Here is a 12547-nt window from a genome sequence, read left to right as displayed (position 1 = left end):
TTGTAAAATTGTGTTGTTCTCAGATGTTTACTAAAAAGCACTGAAACGTGAGGTTTTTCTCTATGGCAAAAAAAACTATAAATAGCTGTAGAAATCTTAGATTTAGAGTGGGTTTAAATGTTGCATATTGGAACCCAGATTTTAATCAGTAACACTTAGCAATCAACACAGAAATGTAATGCTACAACAGTGATGTTCTTAAAGGTCTAAACTGTATTTTACAGGAATTGACATTTTGTGGTATACACACATTTAGTACAAAGCATTAGTCTTGTGGAGCAGGTATTTTCTTTGGACATTTTCAAACAGAAAGCCAGCTAATAGCAATACGATGGTTACGCTTTATTTTGAAAGCAAGCACTATTTAAAACAGGGGTGGCAAACTCCAGTCCTGAAGGGCCACCAACAGGTCAGGTCTTCAGGATATCCCTGCTTCAGCACAGATGGCTCAACATCTGTATGCTGAGGCAGGGATATCCTGAAAACCAGACCTGTTGGTGGCCCTTGATGACTGGAGTTGTCCACTCCTTATCTAATTCCTTTCTTCCCTATTACACCAAGTGAACTCACCTGAAGGGTTTCTATTTGTTTTCTGATACTGTTGTTAGATGGCATCTAAATAAAGCAATGTGAGACAGCAAAACATAACAAACATGAGAATGGAAGGCACATGCATGTTAGATGAAAAAAACAAAGCACAAAACAAACAGCAAACAACTAAAAGAAGCTTTGGGTGAGGGTAGTGGACCTTCAAAAAATTCTTATTTGGTAATGAGTGTTTTTTGAATCCCCTGGAGTGACATGATGAAGCCAAATCATTTTAAGATCGATTCTAGCGAGATTTCCCTAATCTCTTCATAATTCAATGTGGGCAAGTGGGAGCATAACGTGCCATTCTATTATCATACGTGAGAAATTCAGAATGTATAGATTGGCCGAGAACGCTGTATGCATCTAGCTCAGAGGTGGGCAAAATAAGGCCCGCGGAGCCACATCCAGCCCATCTGCTCTCGCCTCAGCTGTAAGAGCGGCAGCAGGAGAGAGAGTGGAGGTAGCAGAGAGACCGGAAGTGAGAGCGGTGGCAGCCCACCCAGGTGGGGCCTAAGGCTGTGGCCATAGTGGAGGCGCGTGCACGACGGAGCACAAGGAGGCGCACGCGCCTGTCGCCTGAGCGATCACTTGTGCGACGGGGAGGTGTGGCTGTGACGTCACCAGGCTGATTTGCCCTGATTGGCTCAAATGCGGCCAGCGCGCGAAAAATCTAATATTTATTTTTTTTGGTCGGCTCAAAATCCTGCTGCGCCATTGCACTGCTGTGTGAAGCATGGCCGGACTGGGGCACTTACATTTGTTCATACCGCGTGCGCCGTTGCATGCACTATGTCCAATGCCTAACATGCAAGCTAGGCGCCACCGGACGTTCGCCAACTTCCGTATTCACAGCATGGGGGCCCCGCATGGCTCCATTGCTGCTGCTTAACTGAACTCTATCAGGTAGGAGGGGAAGAGAAGAGAGAGAGAAGGGGGGAGGCGAGGGAAGGGAAAGAGAGAAAAGGGGGAGGGAAAGAGAAAAGGGGGAGAGGAGGGAAAGAGAAAAGGGGGAGGAGAAGAGAGAAAGGCGGGGAGAGAGAGAAAGGCGGGGGAGAGTGAGAAAGGAGGGGAAGAGAAAGAAAGGAGGGGAGGGAGGTCGCGTCCATGCTTATTGTGCGCTTGCACGCAAGCGGCACAATGAATCACATTAATGTGAATGGTAACGTCCATAGTGCACGTGCGCGTCGGGGAAGAGCGAAGCTACAGGAGACAAAATTATTAGTCTTTGTAGCGTGACGGCAGGGTCTTGTGAGCGATTCACCCAATGAGGGTGAACCAGCTCCGTGATGTCACAGCCACGCCACGCTCCCGACACGCCTCCCGGTCGCTTTTGCCTACAAGACTAAAATCTCTCCTGCTACAGGAGTAGTTCGTGACCACTCACACAGACGCACTAAACATGGACGCGGCCTGAGAAAGGAGGGGAGAGTGTGAGAAAGGAGGGGAGAGTGTGAGAAAGGAGGGGAGCGTGTGAGAAAGGAGGGGAGCGTGCGAGAAAGGAGGGGAGCGTGCGAGAAAGGAGGGGAGCGTGCGAGAAAGGAGGGGAGCGTGCGAGAAAGGAGGGGAGCGTGCGAGAAAGGAGGGGAGCGTGCGAGAAAGGAGGGGAGCGTGCGAGAAAGGAGGGGAGCGTGCGAGAAAGGAGGGGAGCGTGTGAGAAAGGAGGGGAGGGGAGCGTGTGAGAAAGGAGGGGAGTGTGTGAGAAAGGAGGGGAGCGTGCGAGAAAGGAGGGGAGCGTGTGAGAAAGGAGGGGAGCGTGCGAGAAAGGAGGGGAGCGTGCGAGAAAGGAGGGGAGCGTGCGAGAAAGGAGGGGAGCGTGTGAGAAAGGAGGGGAGCGTGTGAGAAAGGAGGGGAGCGTGTGAGAAAGGAGGGGAGCGTGTGAGAAAGGAGGGGAGCGTGTGAGAAAGGAGGGGAGAGTGTGAGAAAGGAGGGGAGCGTGAGAAGGGAGGGGGGAGGGAGTAAGAGAAATGGGGGGCATGTAGGGGAGAAGAGTTTGTGAAGGAGATGCTGGGGAGCAGATGAAGGAGCATATGGGGCCCACACACCTAATCTACATTAAGTGTGTGGCCCCCAAAGCTTACTAAAGATTGACAAGCGAAACCCCAAGCCAAGATAATTGCCCACCCCTGACCTAGCTGGTGGAAGCATGTGTATGATCAGTGCACTACAGCTCAATTATTGTGACAAGCTATTCCTTTTGTAAACCATATATAAATTACCTTGTGCTAACATCAGCTATCCAGCAAAATACAGCTACAGCGCATACATGGATAACAGGCACAGTTTGGGGTATTAGTGTTAAACAGTGTGGGATTAGGAGTTTACGGTAGGTTTAAAACCGCATGCCATTAGTTAGAAGAGCACTAAATTACTGATAATGGCGGAGATCATGGCGCCAGTGAAATCAAAACATGCATAATGTCTACAGCAAACGAACAAAGAGGCAGGAGCAAAATAAAACAGGAAGGCTGAGGCAGATTCAAAAAGAAATATTCTGTGCTGCATGAAAAAACAGAGGATAGTATGAACATGTAACGGAGAGGAAATTGTAACACTGGCTTAACCAAGATGTCATTTTAGATAACTAATTACGAACCATGCGAATCATTTGAAATGTACCGCTACCCACATTCTTCATTAAATATAGAAGATACAGAGCAACACAGTAAGGAGCACATTGAGTCTGAAGTTTATTAATTGAGCATTTACTATGTTATAGCCAAAGCACCAAAGTACGCGAGAAAAAAATGTATTCAATTATTTAAGTAGACAGAAGTTATGAATTAACAAATTCATTCAAAAACATTAGCTAGGTGCATTCACTCTTAATGATGGTGTCAATAAATTGTCAAAAACACTGTTGGGAAAAAAAAGTAGTATTTTGCTAATAAACCGCTACATATAAATCATAGAAATATAAGTACACCATGTATATTACAGAATTCTAAAATCTGGAATGAATTGAGCATGTAATTATAAAAGTGAATGCACCCAACACCGCGCTGTGGTTTCAATTACATGACGTTAGCAGCTGAAACACCACCTTTCAGTAGGATAGAAATACCACCTTTCAATAGGATAGAAATACCACCTTTCAGTAGGATAGAAGTGCCTACCTTTAAATGTGACAAACAGTTTTGTAAGAAAATGTGCCAATTGTTTAAGAAAAACTGTTTTTGGCTAACGCACAACAAGCAGGTGATCAGTGGATATAAAGCCTGAAAAGACAGAAAGAAATATTCAGGACATTTCTCAGGACCTGATTTTAATGACACGATACCTTCCCATGCACTGCACAAACATAATGATTGCCAACATTTGGCCAGCATATCTACTAAATAGTTATTGAAAACATATTGTAGCGTAACGCGTTTCACATGAATCCCCAAGCTGCTTATTTAACCGCCGTGTTTCCAATTAGCTCAAGTTGAGATGCTCATGTACATATTTTATACACACCTCAATTACTGCACGTTTGGTAATGTTATTGCAGGGGCTATATACCCTATTCACACACATGAACTCCTCACTAATTAAAATGTATTACCAGGGAATGCTTCTTTCTTGAGCTCAGTTCAAACGTGGTCTGGTAGAGCATCTCCACAAAGTTTTTTAAACATGGCACGTTGACTTCATTTTTTACAGCCTAGTAAAAGAGAATGTCAAATGATGTGAGAGAAAGCAAAGCGACCATCAACATTCTTATTGTTGATCTGTGGAGCCAACGCAGTTCGCAAGATCACACACTGCTTGACAGAAGGATGCTTCACAATATCTTGCAATAATGTAGGACTTGTCAAACTTTCTACATGGTGCACACCTAGTTATAAAAGTCTGAGTTAGGGAAGGCTTTTCTTGGATGTTATTAAAAGGCAGATCTCCCGAGAGCCAAAATACAATGTAACTTGGGATAAAGGGAGTCATCTTAAAAATGGCCAGTTTTTCAATGCTAATAATTAGAATTCCCTGCTTGTGTCCAAGACATGTTGTAACATACAGTTCATGAGAGTGGTTTTGTTCTATCACAATTGAAGGAGAAATATACCTCAAGTATACCAATTCCCTTTTTACAAAGAGACAAAAAAAAATAAAGCACCAGGCTCATCACATACTCACATAACCAACCTACAATATTATTATTATTGGAAAATACTGTATACTGTACATCTGCTCATACACTGGAAATAGGAAATCCCTTTAGCTCATGGGGGGCAGCAACACAATGCTTATCACTACACTGCAGGCCAACCTAGCACTGAGCGGGTCATACACATCTAAAAATGCTATTCTCCCCAACACAGTAAGCAAAAGTATATCTTTTATCTCCTACGCATTATAGTTAAAGCTGCAGATCAAGCAATATCATGCATGTGGCTGTTTTTTTAAATAAATCAGTCTGAGAAAATACTTCTAGCATTTTTTTTTAACAACTAATGTATTATAATGTAACAAGCCTTTTTTGTTTCTATAGCAACCATTTACAAAGTCACAGATACGAAGCCAATACGCCTCTGTGCCATTTAGTGAACCCCTGAGTCAAAACTTCACCGATCGATCACAGGAGAACGGATAGATCGGCAACTTAGCTAATTACTTATCATTGTGTCGATTGTATTGATGCACATATTAAAGAGGGGGGAGGGGGGGAGGAAACGCAGCTTGTACTGTGCCTTAATATAGCGCAATGCCACACACTATGGGAATCTATTTATTCAATTAGCCTTAAAAACAGCAAATGTAAAAGGATATACTTACAGCAGCCACAGGGATGAGAATCTCCACAAACAGACCAGCAAGTGCATGTTTTATATCTTTGTCTTTCACTTCTAAGAAGTACTGAGCACATTCCTTTGAAAATAGAGTACAAAAAAACACAACCGAAATATTGTTACACAAATAGCATTAATTTTATTAGCCTAATAAGGTGCTCCTAACTAATATGAGGCATGTTTAGTTCTCCCGTTTAACTTCTGTTTTAAAACATTTTGCTTTCAAATCAATGCCTCTCATTTGAATGCGTCATCTTTTATAAATATATTTACATACATGCCCACTCACTATGTTTGTTTATGTATGTGTTGTGTGTGTGTATGTGAGTGAGAGTGTGAAAGAGGGTGTGAAAGAGCATATGCGCACATGAGCGCGCGTGTATGTGTGGGCGTGTTTATGTATGTGTTTATGTATGTGTGTGTGTGTGTGTGTGTGTGTGTGTGTGTGTGTGTGTGTGTGTGTGTGTGTGTGTGTGTGCAGAAACACCGTATATAACACATTCACATCACAATTACCTGCATAAACTGAAATGAAGCTTCAAAGTCTTCGACGGGATACATTTTTACACGAAAGAATTTCATTCCCATGATCAGGCTGATGATGCTTTGCACCACATGGGGGCTTTGTTCCTTTTGTCGCAGCTCCTTTAATTCTGTGACAAACTTCTTCCTCACGGCCTGAAATCTGAATTATGGACACATATTAGCTGTGTCTCCACTTAATCCCGTTACACAGCACCGTCTCAGGATATTTATTTCCATGATCATTCCAGCTCTCATACTGTAGCTGATGAAAGTGGGAGGACTATAACCATTTAGTTTTAAACACTTTTAACACTATTTAGTACAACAGTAAAAAAAGCTGTTACAGGCGCTGTGTTAAGAATGAAAACAAGTTCTTACTTTGACTGGGCAAGGACACCTATGACTTCTGCATATAAATCTGCAATAATGTGCACATTCCCGGTGTTGGTTCCTGAATACCTGGAAACAAACACCAACAAATATTACAATGACATGTTTAATGCGTTAAATGTACATTATTGGCATCTTTAAGAGAAAAAAAAAAAAGAACAGACTGTATTATATTAATATAATGATATATTATGTACAAGTGTTTAAACTTGCCAATATTTACATGGAGGTGTTTTATGGCCTAATCCGTTTAACACTGTAAAATGTTAATAGCCATTGTGTCTTTGTGTTGTATAAAGAAATGCTGACAACATCAGTAACCAAACAGATAAAAGCTCGGCACACTATGCAGGCTATCTGATAAAAACACATTTCCTAGGATGATGAAAACAAATGAACATTTGTTTTTCAGACACAATCTAAAGTTTCATGAAGGGTGAATTCATCTTTATGAGGAAGCCAATTACATTGAAAAGTGCATAATTATTTGTACTTATTTTTACAATGTGGGACTATCCCTTTATACAGACCAAGCATTTGTTTAATTCACTAAACAATTACAGTTGATTCTCGCCATTAACTCCCTAATTTACTACCAAGTAGTCAAAGCAACAGCGTAAATGATTTAATGAGAAAGTGAGATAAATTCCATAATAAGGATATCATTTGCATTTACAGGGTTATATATGATTGTGGCCTTTTGGTCAGGCATCCATAATGAACCTTTAATGTACGCAAGCAAAAATATAACAACGTCTATGAAAAAGTTGAATGAAATACTCTGAATAAGCCCTTTTTAAAACAGCAATTCTTTCCTCTCCCAGTTTTACAGAATGGGAAATGGCAGGATTCCCCAGCCTGGAACTGAGCTATTCAAAGTTCTGGAGACCTACTGGAGCCAAAGATATCATTAACTTTTTTATGTGCCATTAAAATGAAAGTAAAATCAAAGATGGCTGCTGGGGTCACCCAATAGAAATCGCTTGGGTAGCAGCCTTATTGATTATCCAAAAGGGACCAGAAACACTGGCACATTTTACAAGATCTGAATTGAGCGGATATTTGTAAATATAAATCATATAAATGGAAGTACAATATACATTGTTGCCTACTTCCCAGTGATGAGCTTTCAGGAAACATTCTGACTCGCCTTTGTACAAAAAAAGAAAAGTGGTTGTAATTTAATATGGAGCAAAATGTAGCAGGCACATCTGATAAAGAAGAAAGAAGACAAAACAGACATCACTGTGACTTACCCTTCTTTGTGTTTAAAGTGCTTAAAAGCCAAGGTTAGAACTTCCTGTACAATGGGATCTGGAACTGGGTGAACAGGAATCTGTAATTAAAGTGTTAATGGTTAACAACAAGAAACCCGTACAATGGATTTAGTACTCTACTCATTCCAATATATTGGCAGCCTGGTTTTGCAGTGTAAGTAAAGACCAACCTCATCATGTGTAATATCTCTCTAAACTGCAAATCACCATCATTAAGGGATCTGTGGGCCAAAAGCATGGCCACGCGACATACATTAGGGTCCAGACTCCCTACGTGGCCTGAAAGCTTATCTATAAAATGCAGAAGTAACATGGCCAGAAAGTTAAAGATATACACTATGCCAAAAAACTGTGTTAGAAAACAGTAAAAGCATTACATATAAATGCAGCGAAACTTTGCGCAGTATATACACATTTATTTGTTCTAATTTGACAAATCAAAAGGATTAAAAAAATGTTTTTTTAAGTGTGTGCTAGAAGTATAATCTGTTTGCTTGCAAAGGGCCCACAACATGTTGCTTTGCAATGTGCTTCGAGCACCTCTGATTGTGACGGAGCTAAACGAGTAGGTTCCTTTACTAGTGTGTCAAAATATTTACCACTTAGGGCCTTATTCTATAAACTCCAAAATCAGCTGGTAAGGAACGTTTTCGGGCACAAAAATACCCATTGACACCAATGGGGATTTTCGGCTGAAAAAAGCCCAAATGGCCACTTTGATGTATCGAGGATAAGGCTAACTGCATGCAGGCGGCGCGCTGAGAGGCAATTGACCGCTACCTGCGGTCTGTAGGGAGCTGGAGGGGGAGCGGGGGGGTGAGGGTGTGGTTTGAGCGGAGGGTCCATTCATCCGTCCCGTCCGCCCCACACACAACACACCACATATACACATATACACACACAAACACTTTCCCCCCGCAGCTCCTTCCCTGCTCCCCTCCCAAGCCGCCTCTCTCCCGTAGCTCCTTCCCTCACTGGCTGACTGCCACACCACGTGACACGTCAGAGCTGCAAATCACTAGGAGCTTGCAGCATCGGCCGGCTGACGCGTCACAGAATGCAGTTAGCAACGTCGGAAGGAGCCAGCGGGGACCTCCAGACTGGAGGAATGGGGCTGGCCCGCAGCCGTGTGCGCCGCCGGACGCAGAGGGACCAAAGCCTAAGGCCTTAAAGCAACAGTCCAAGCAGCCCTTTTCTTTTCAATAAAAATATTTTTTTCCTTTAATATGTGCATCAACACAATCCACACAATAAGTAATTAGCCAAATTGCCGATCGATCAACGAAGATTCGGCTCGGGGGTTCAATAAATGGCTGTCAGTGCAGCAGAAGAGGACCAAAGAGGCAAATTTCTGTGTGGAAGATCATGTGACCAGGCAGTCACTAGATACAATTGGTGCACTGCTAGAGAGGGCAGGGCTTAAAAAGGGGTGTGCCAGAGCATGTGTCAGAAGAGTAAGGGGATGTGACTTTGTAAACGGTTGCTATAGAAACAACAATGCTTGTTACATTATAATACTTGAAAAATGTCAGAGTTGGGTTTTTTTTAATTAAAAAAATGCTACAAGTATTTCTCATTGTACAGCACGGATTTTTTTTTTTAAAACACATTTAGAATATTGCTTGGTCTGCTGCTTAAATTACATCAATGTAACTAAAATCCCTATTTAAATGAAGTACAGTATAACTAAAAGCTAAAGCAGCAATTTACGTTTTTTTTAAATATTTTATTTTACAGAATTGAAGCAGGGGGTCCCCAGAGCAGAACTGTGTTAATTTCAGCTCAGAGTACCTCCTGCTTCCAGTATCACTTACCTCAGCAGGGGTACCGTATCTCTGCAGGTAGGGAACTTGGGTGCCTTAACATAATGGCGGCTTCAAATGTCCCGCGTCAAGTGGGTCAATAGGAGCCGTGACTTGATCTGTTGGTTGCGGCTTCCTATTGTCCCATGTGACCAGGACCGTTAAACTTCCCAGAGATACCTGCACCCCCTACGGGAGTAAGTATCTCTGGAGCAGGGGGTCCCCGGAGCTGACATTTACACAGTTCAGCTCCGGCAACCCCCTGCTTCAATCCTGTAATTACAAAAAATAAAAGAAACCTGGATTTCTGCTTTAACTCAGCAGGATATAAGCAACAAGAAAGGGGTAATTATGCTGAAATCTTGGGTTTTAATGAATCTGGATGTGCTTTGATCTTGTTGGGTTTTTTTGGGGGGGGGGGGGGGGGTGGGACAAAATAATGGCAGTAACATCGCAATATGATGCAATGGGCGATACAGGATAAATACAAGTACAAGCGTGGTCTAAAGCGGAGGGGGGAGGGAGAGGGCAGGGAAGTGAGAGGAGGGGGGGGAAGGTGAATACAGACAAGGTAAGGAGGTGAAAAGGCAACAAAAGAATATATATGAGAAAAAATGCAGAGGGCAACGTTAACGTTTCGGGTTCCACAGTACCACAGTGTGGTTGTTTTTACCTACAGGGAAGTGTTGGAAGTGAGAGTGCTGGGACGTATCAAAGTCCCTCTTTTAGGGGACTGTGGGAATGGGCCATTAGAAGGGGCTGTGGGAATGGGCCATTAGAAGGGGCTGTGGGAATGGGCCATTAGAAGGGGCTGTGGGAATGGGCCATTAGAAGGGACTGTGGGAATGGGCCATTAGAAGGGGCTGTGGGAATGGGCCATTAGAAGGGGCTGTCGGAATGGGCCATTAGAAGGGGCTGTGGGAATGGGCCATTAGAAGGGACTGTGGGAATGGGCCATTAGAAGGGGCTGTGGGAATGGGCCATTAGAAGGGGCTGTGGGAATGGGCCATTAGAAGGGGCTGTGGGAATGGGCCATTAGAAGGGCTGTGGGAATGGGCCATTAGAAGGGCTGTGGGAATGGGCCATTAGAAGGGGCTGTGGGAATGGGCCATTAGAAGGGACTGTGGGAATGGGCCATTAGAAGGGGCTGTGGGAATGGGCCATTAGAAGGGGCTGTGGGAATGGGCCATTAGAAGGGGCTGTGGGAATGGGCCATTAGAAGGGGCTGTGGGAATGGGCCATTAGAAGGGGCTGTGGGAATGGGCCATTAGAAGGGGCTGTGGGAATGGGCCATTAGAAGGGGCTGTGGGAATGGGCCATTAGAAGGGGCTGTGGGAATGGGCCATTAGAAGGGGCTGTGGGAATGGGCCATTAGAAGGGGCTGTGGGAATGGGCCATTAGAAGGGGCTGTGGACCCTGAAACGGTAACGTTGCCCTTTGCATTTTTTCTCATATTGTATATAATCTTTTGTTACATTTCACCTCTTTACCTTGTCTGTGTATTCACCTTCCCCCCCCTCTCCCTTACCCTTCCCCCTCCCCCCTCCGCTTTAGACCACGCTTGTACTTGCATTTATCCTGTATCGCCCATTGCATCATATTGCGATGTTACTGCCATTATTTTGTCAATACACATTGATCTTATTTTCATAAAAAATACGAGTCATATCCTTTTTGGAGTGCTGGGAACACACACTATATACCACTATGTATTTGAGGATGGTACACATATAACATATAATATTATCATTTGGAAGTCATATATTTTATGTGGAATGGGGCTGTTCTAATATAATCTACAGACCTGCCCAGGACCCACACTTATGGGGAAAAAGGGATAATTGTGGTGAATATTAATCCAATTGATGGGTATGATAAATGATTTGTGCTTCCATTCTCCTTTCACGATTGTGTTCTTTGGCTAGGTAATAATCATTTCTCTCCCTCCCCCTCCCCCCCCCCCATCTTTGTTCCAACTGTTGCCTTGGAATATATTTGTATTAATGAATTCTACTCGAGTCAGCTTTTCACAGTTGATTTTTCTGTGTATTAGAGCCCTCAATTAAGTTTTCAATCCGAAGTCTACAAACACCTGTTGCATAAAACGATGTGTAGCGTCTTCACTCTCAAAGCATGTCTGACACAAAGTATACACAGCATACACAATGAGTCACACTTTCATCTTTCAACAGCTCTTTTCCGATCAATAGCTGACATTAGGAAAGATCAACATCTCTAATGCAAAGTAAATCTTAAGAAGGAAGACACACCAGATGAAGTTAAGTAATGGAGAAAGTTGAGCAGCCTGTAGTTGCAGAGATCACTGTAGCATTGCATGTTGGCAGGAATACTGCTCTTAAATGAAGTGGGACATTCACATTGCTATACTGACAGCATTAAGCAGTGTGTGTAACAATGGAGCATGATATGAAAGCATTAACCAGTGTGTGTAACAATGTAGCATGATATGAAAGCTTACCTGTTTCAGAACTTCTACTAAAACTAAACAGAAAATGAAGTCCACTGCCAGGTCTCTCCTTTCAACTAGGTAATCCCTTTCTCGTTGCTGCTCATCCCTATAAAGCACAAAGCACATAGTACCACTTTAAAGAGGCAATCCAGGCAGCACTTAAAAAAATTATATGTATATTTTTAGTTTTAATATATGCAGCCTTTGATTACCTTTATTGAAAACTAATTATCTAAGCTGTACATCAATTCGTACTCCCGTGAAGAGCAAAGATCCTGCTTCCCAGGGTTCACTAAATGGCCGCCTTTCAGTCTTAATCCTTCAGTCAGTGTAACTCAGCAGCTACAATTTATTCGTATATTACCAAGGTAACATTATCTATTGTTACAGTTTGCAGCTCAAACTGCTGGGAATATTGCCAACAAATTATCACAAACAGGAAAGTGTTGCAAATATCTTGCACTGCTGGGGAAGTGTTAAATCTGCTATATAAATCAAAGGATGCTCAGTATATTAAAAATTGTTAAAAATGGCAATAAGAGTTGAATTAAAAACACAAATGTAAGTATTATCTAACACTGCAGAACAGATTTATTTATAGAAAGCTCACACGTAGGATATTGCTCGGGCTGCTCCTCTATAAGAAAAGAGCAGAACATTATCCCGCGATTTCCTAGTTTACTGTTCCAACAGTTGAGTGGTGTAAATAGTGTTTGGCACCATTAT

The 12547-nt window shown here is 42.7% G+C and overlaps 1 protein-coding gene across 9 annotated transcripts in view; it reads right to left on the bottom strand.

Annotated features, from left to right (window-relative positions):
* FRYL (FRY like transcription coactivator) overlaps positions 1-12547 on the bottom strand; it is a 297074-nt gene that overhangs the window by 113717 nt on the left and 170810 nt on the right. For 6 of the 9 annotated variants that reach the window (XM_075566772.1, XM_075566765.1, XM_075566781.1 and 3 more), the window contains 8 exons: positions 11831-11927; positions 7529-7608; positions 6261-6341; positions 5874-6042; positions 5344-5436; positions 4136-4234; positions 3705-3806; positions 571-615 (listed from right to left, as the gene is read on the bottom strand). In XM_075566772.1, the coding sequence (XP_075422887.1) occupies positions 571-615; positions 3705-3806; positions 4136-4234; positions 5344-5436; positions 5874-6042; positions 6261-6341; positions 7529-7608; positions 11831-11927 (766 nt within the window). The remainder of the gene's footprint in view (positions 1-570; positions 616-3704; positions 3807-4135; positions 4235-5343; positions 5437-5873; positions 6043-6260; positions 6342-7528; positions 7609-11830; positions 11928-12547) is intronic. The other 3 variants (XM_075566750.1, XM_075566758.1, XM_075566791.1) reach the window with 1 other exon arrangement.

This window comes from Ascaphus truei, chromosome 1 (assembly GCF_040206685.1).
Source record: "Ascaphus truei isolate aAscTru1 chromosome 1, aAscTru1.hap1, whole genome shotgun sequence".
Classification (NCBI taxonomy): Eukaryota; Metazoa; Chordata; class Amphibia; order Anura; family Ascaphidae; genus Ascaphus; species Ascaphus truei.
This window is presented reverse-complemented; position numbering and strand designations above follow the sequence as displayed.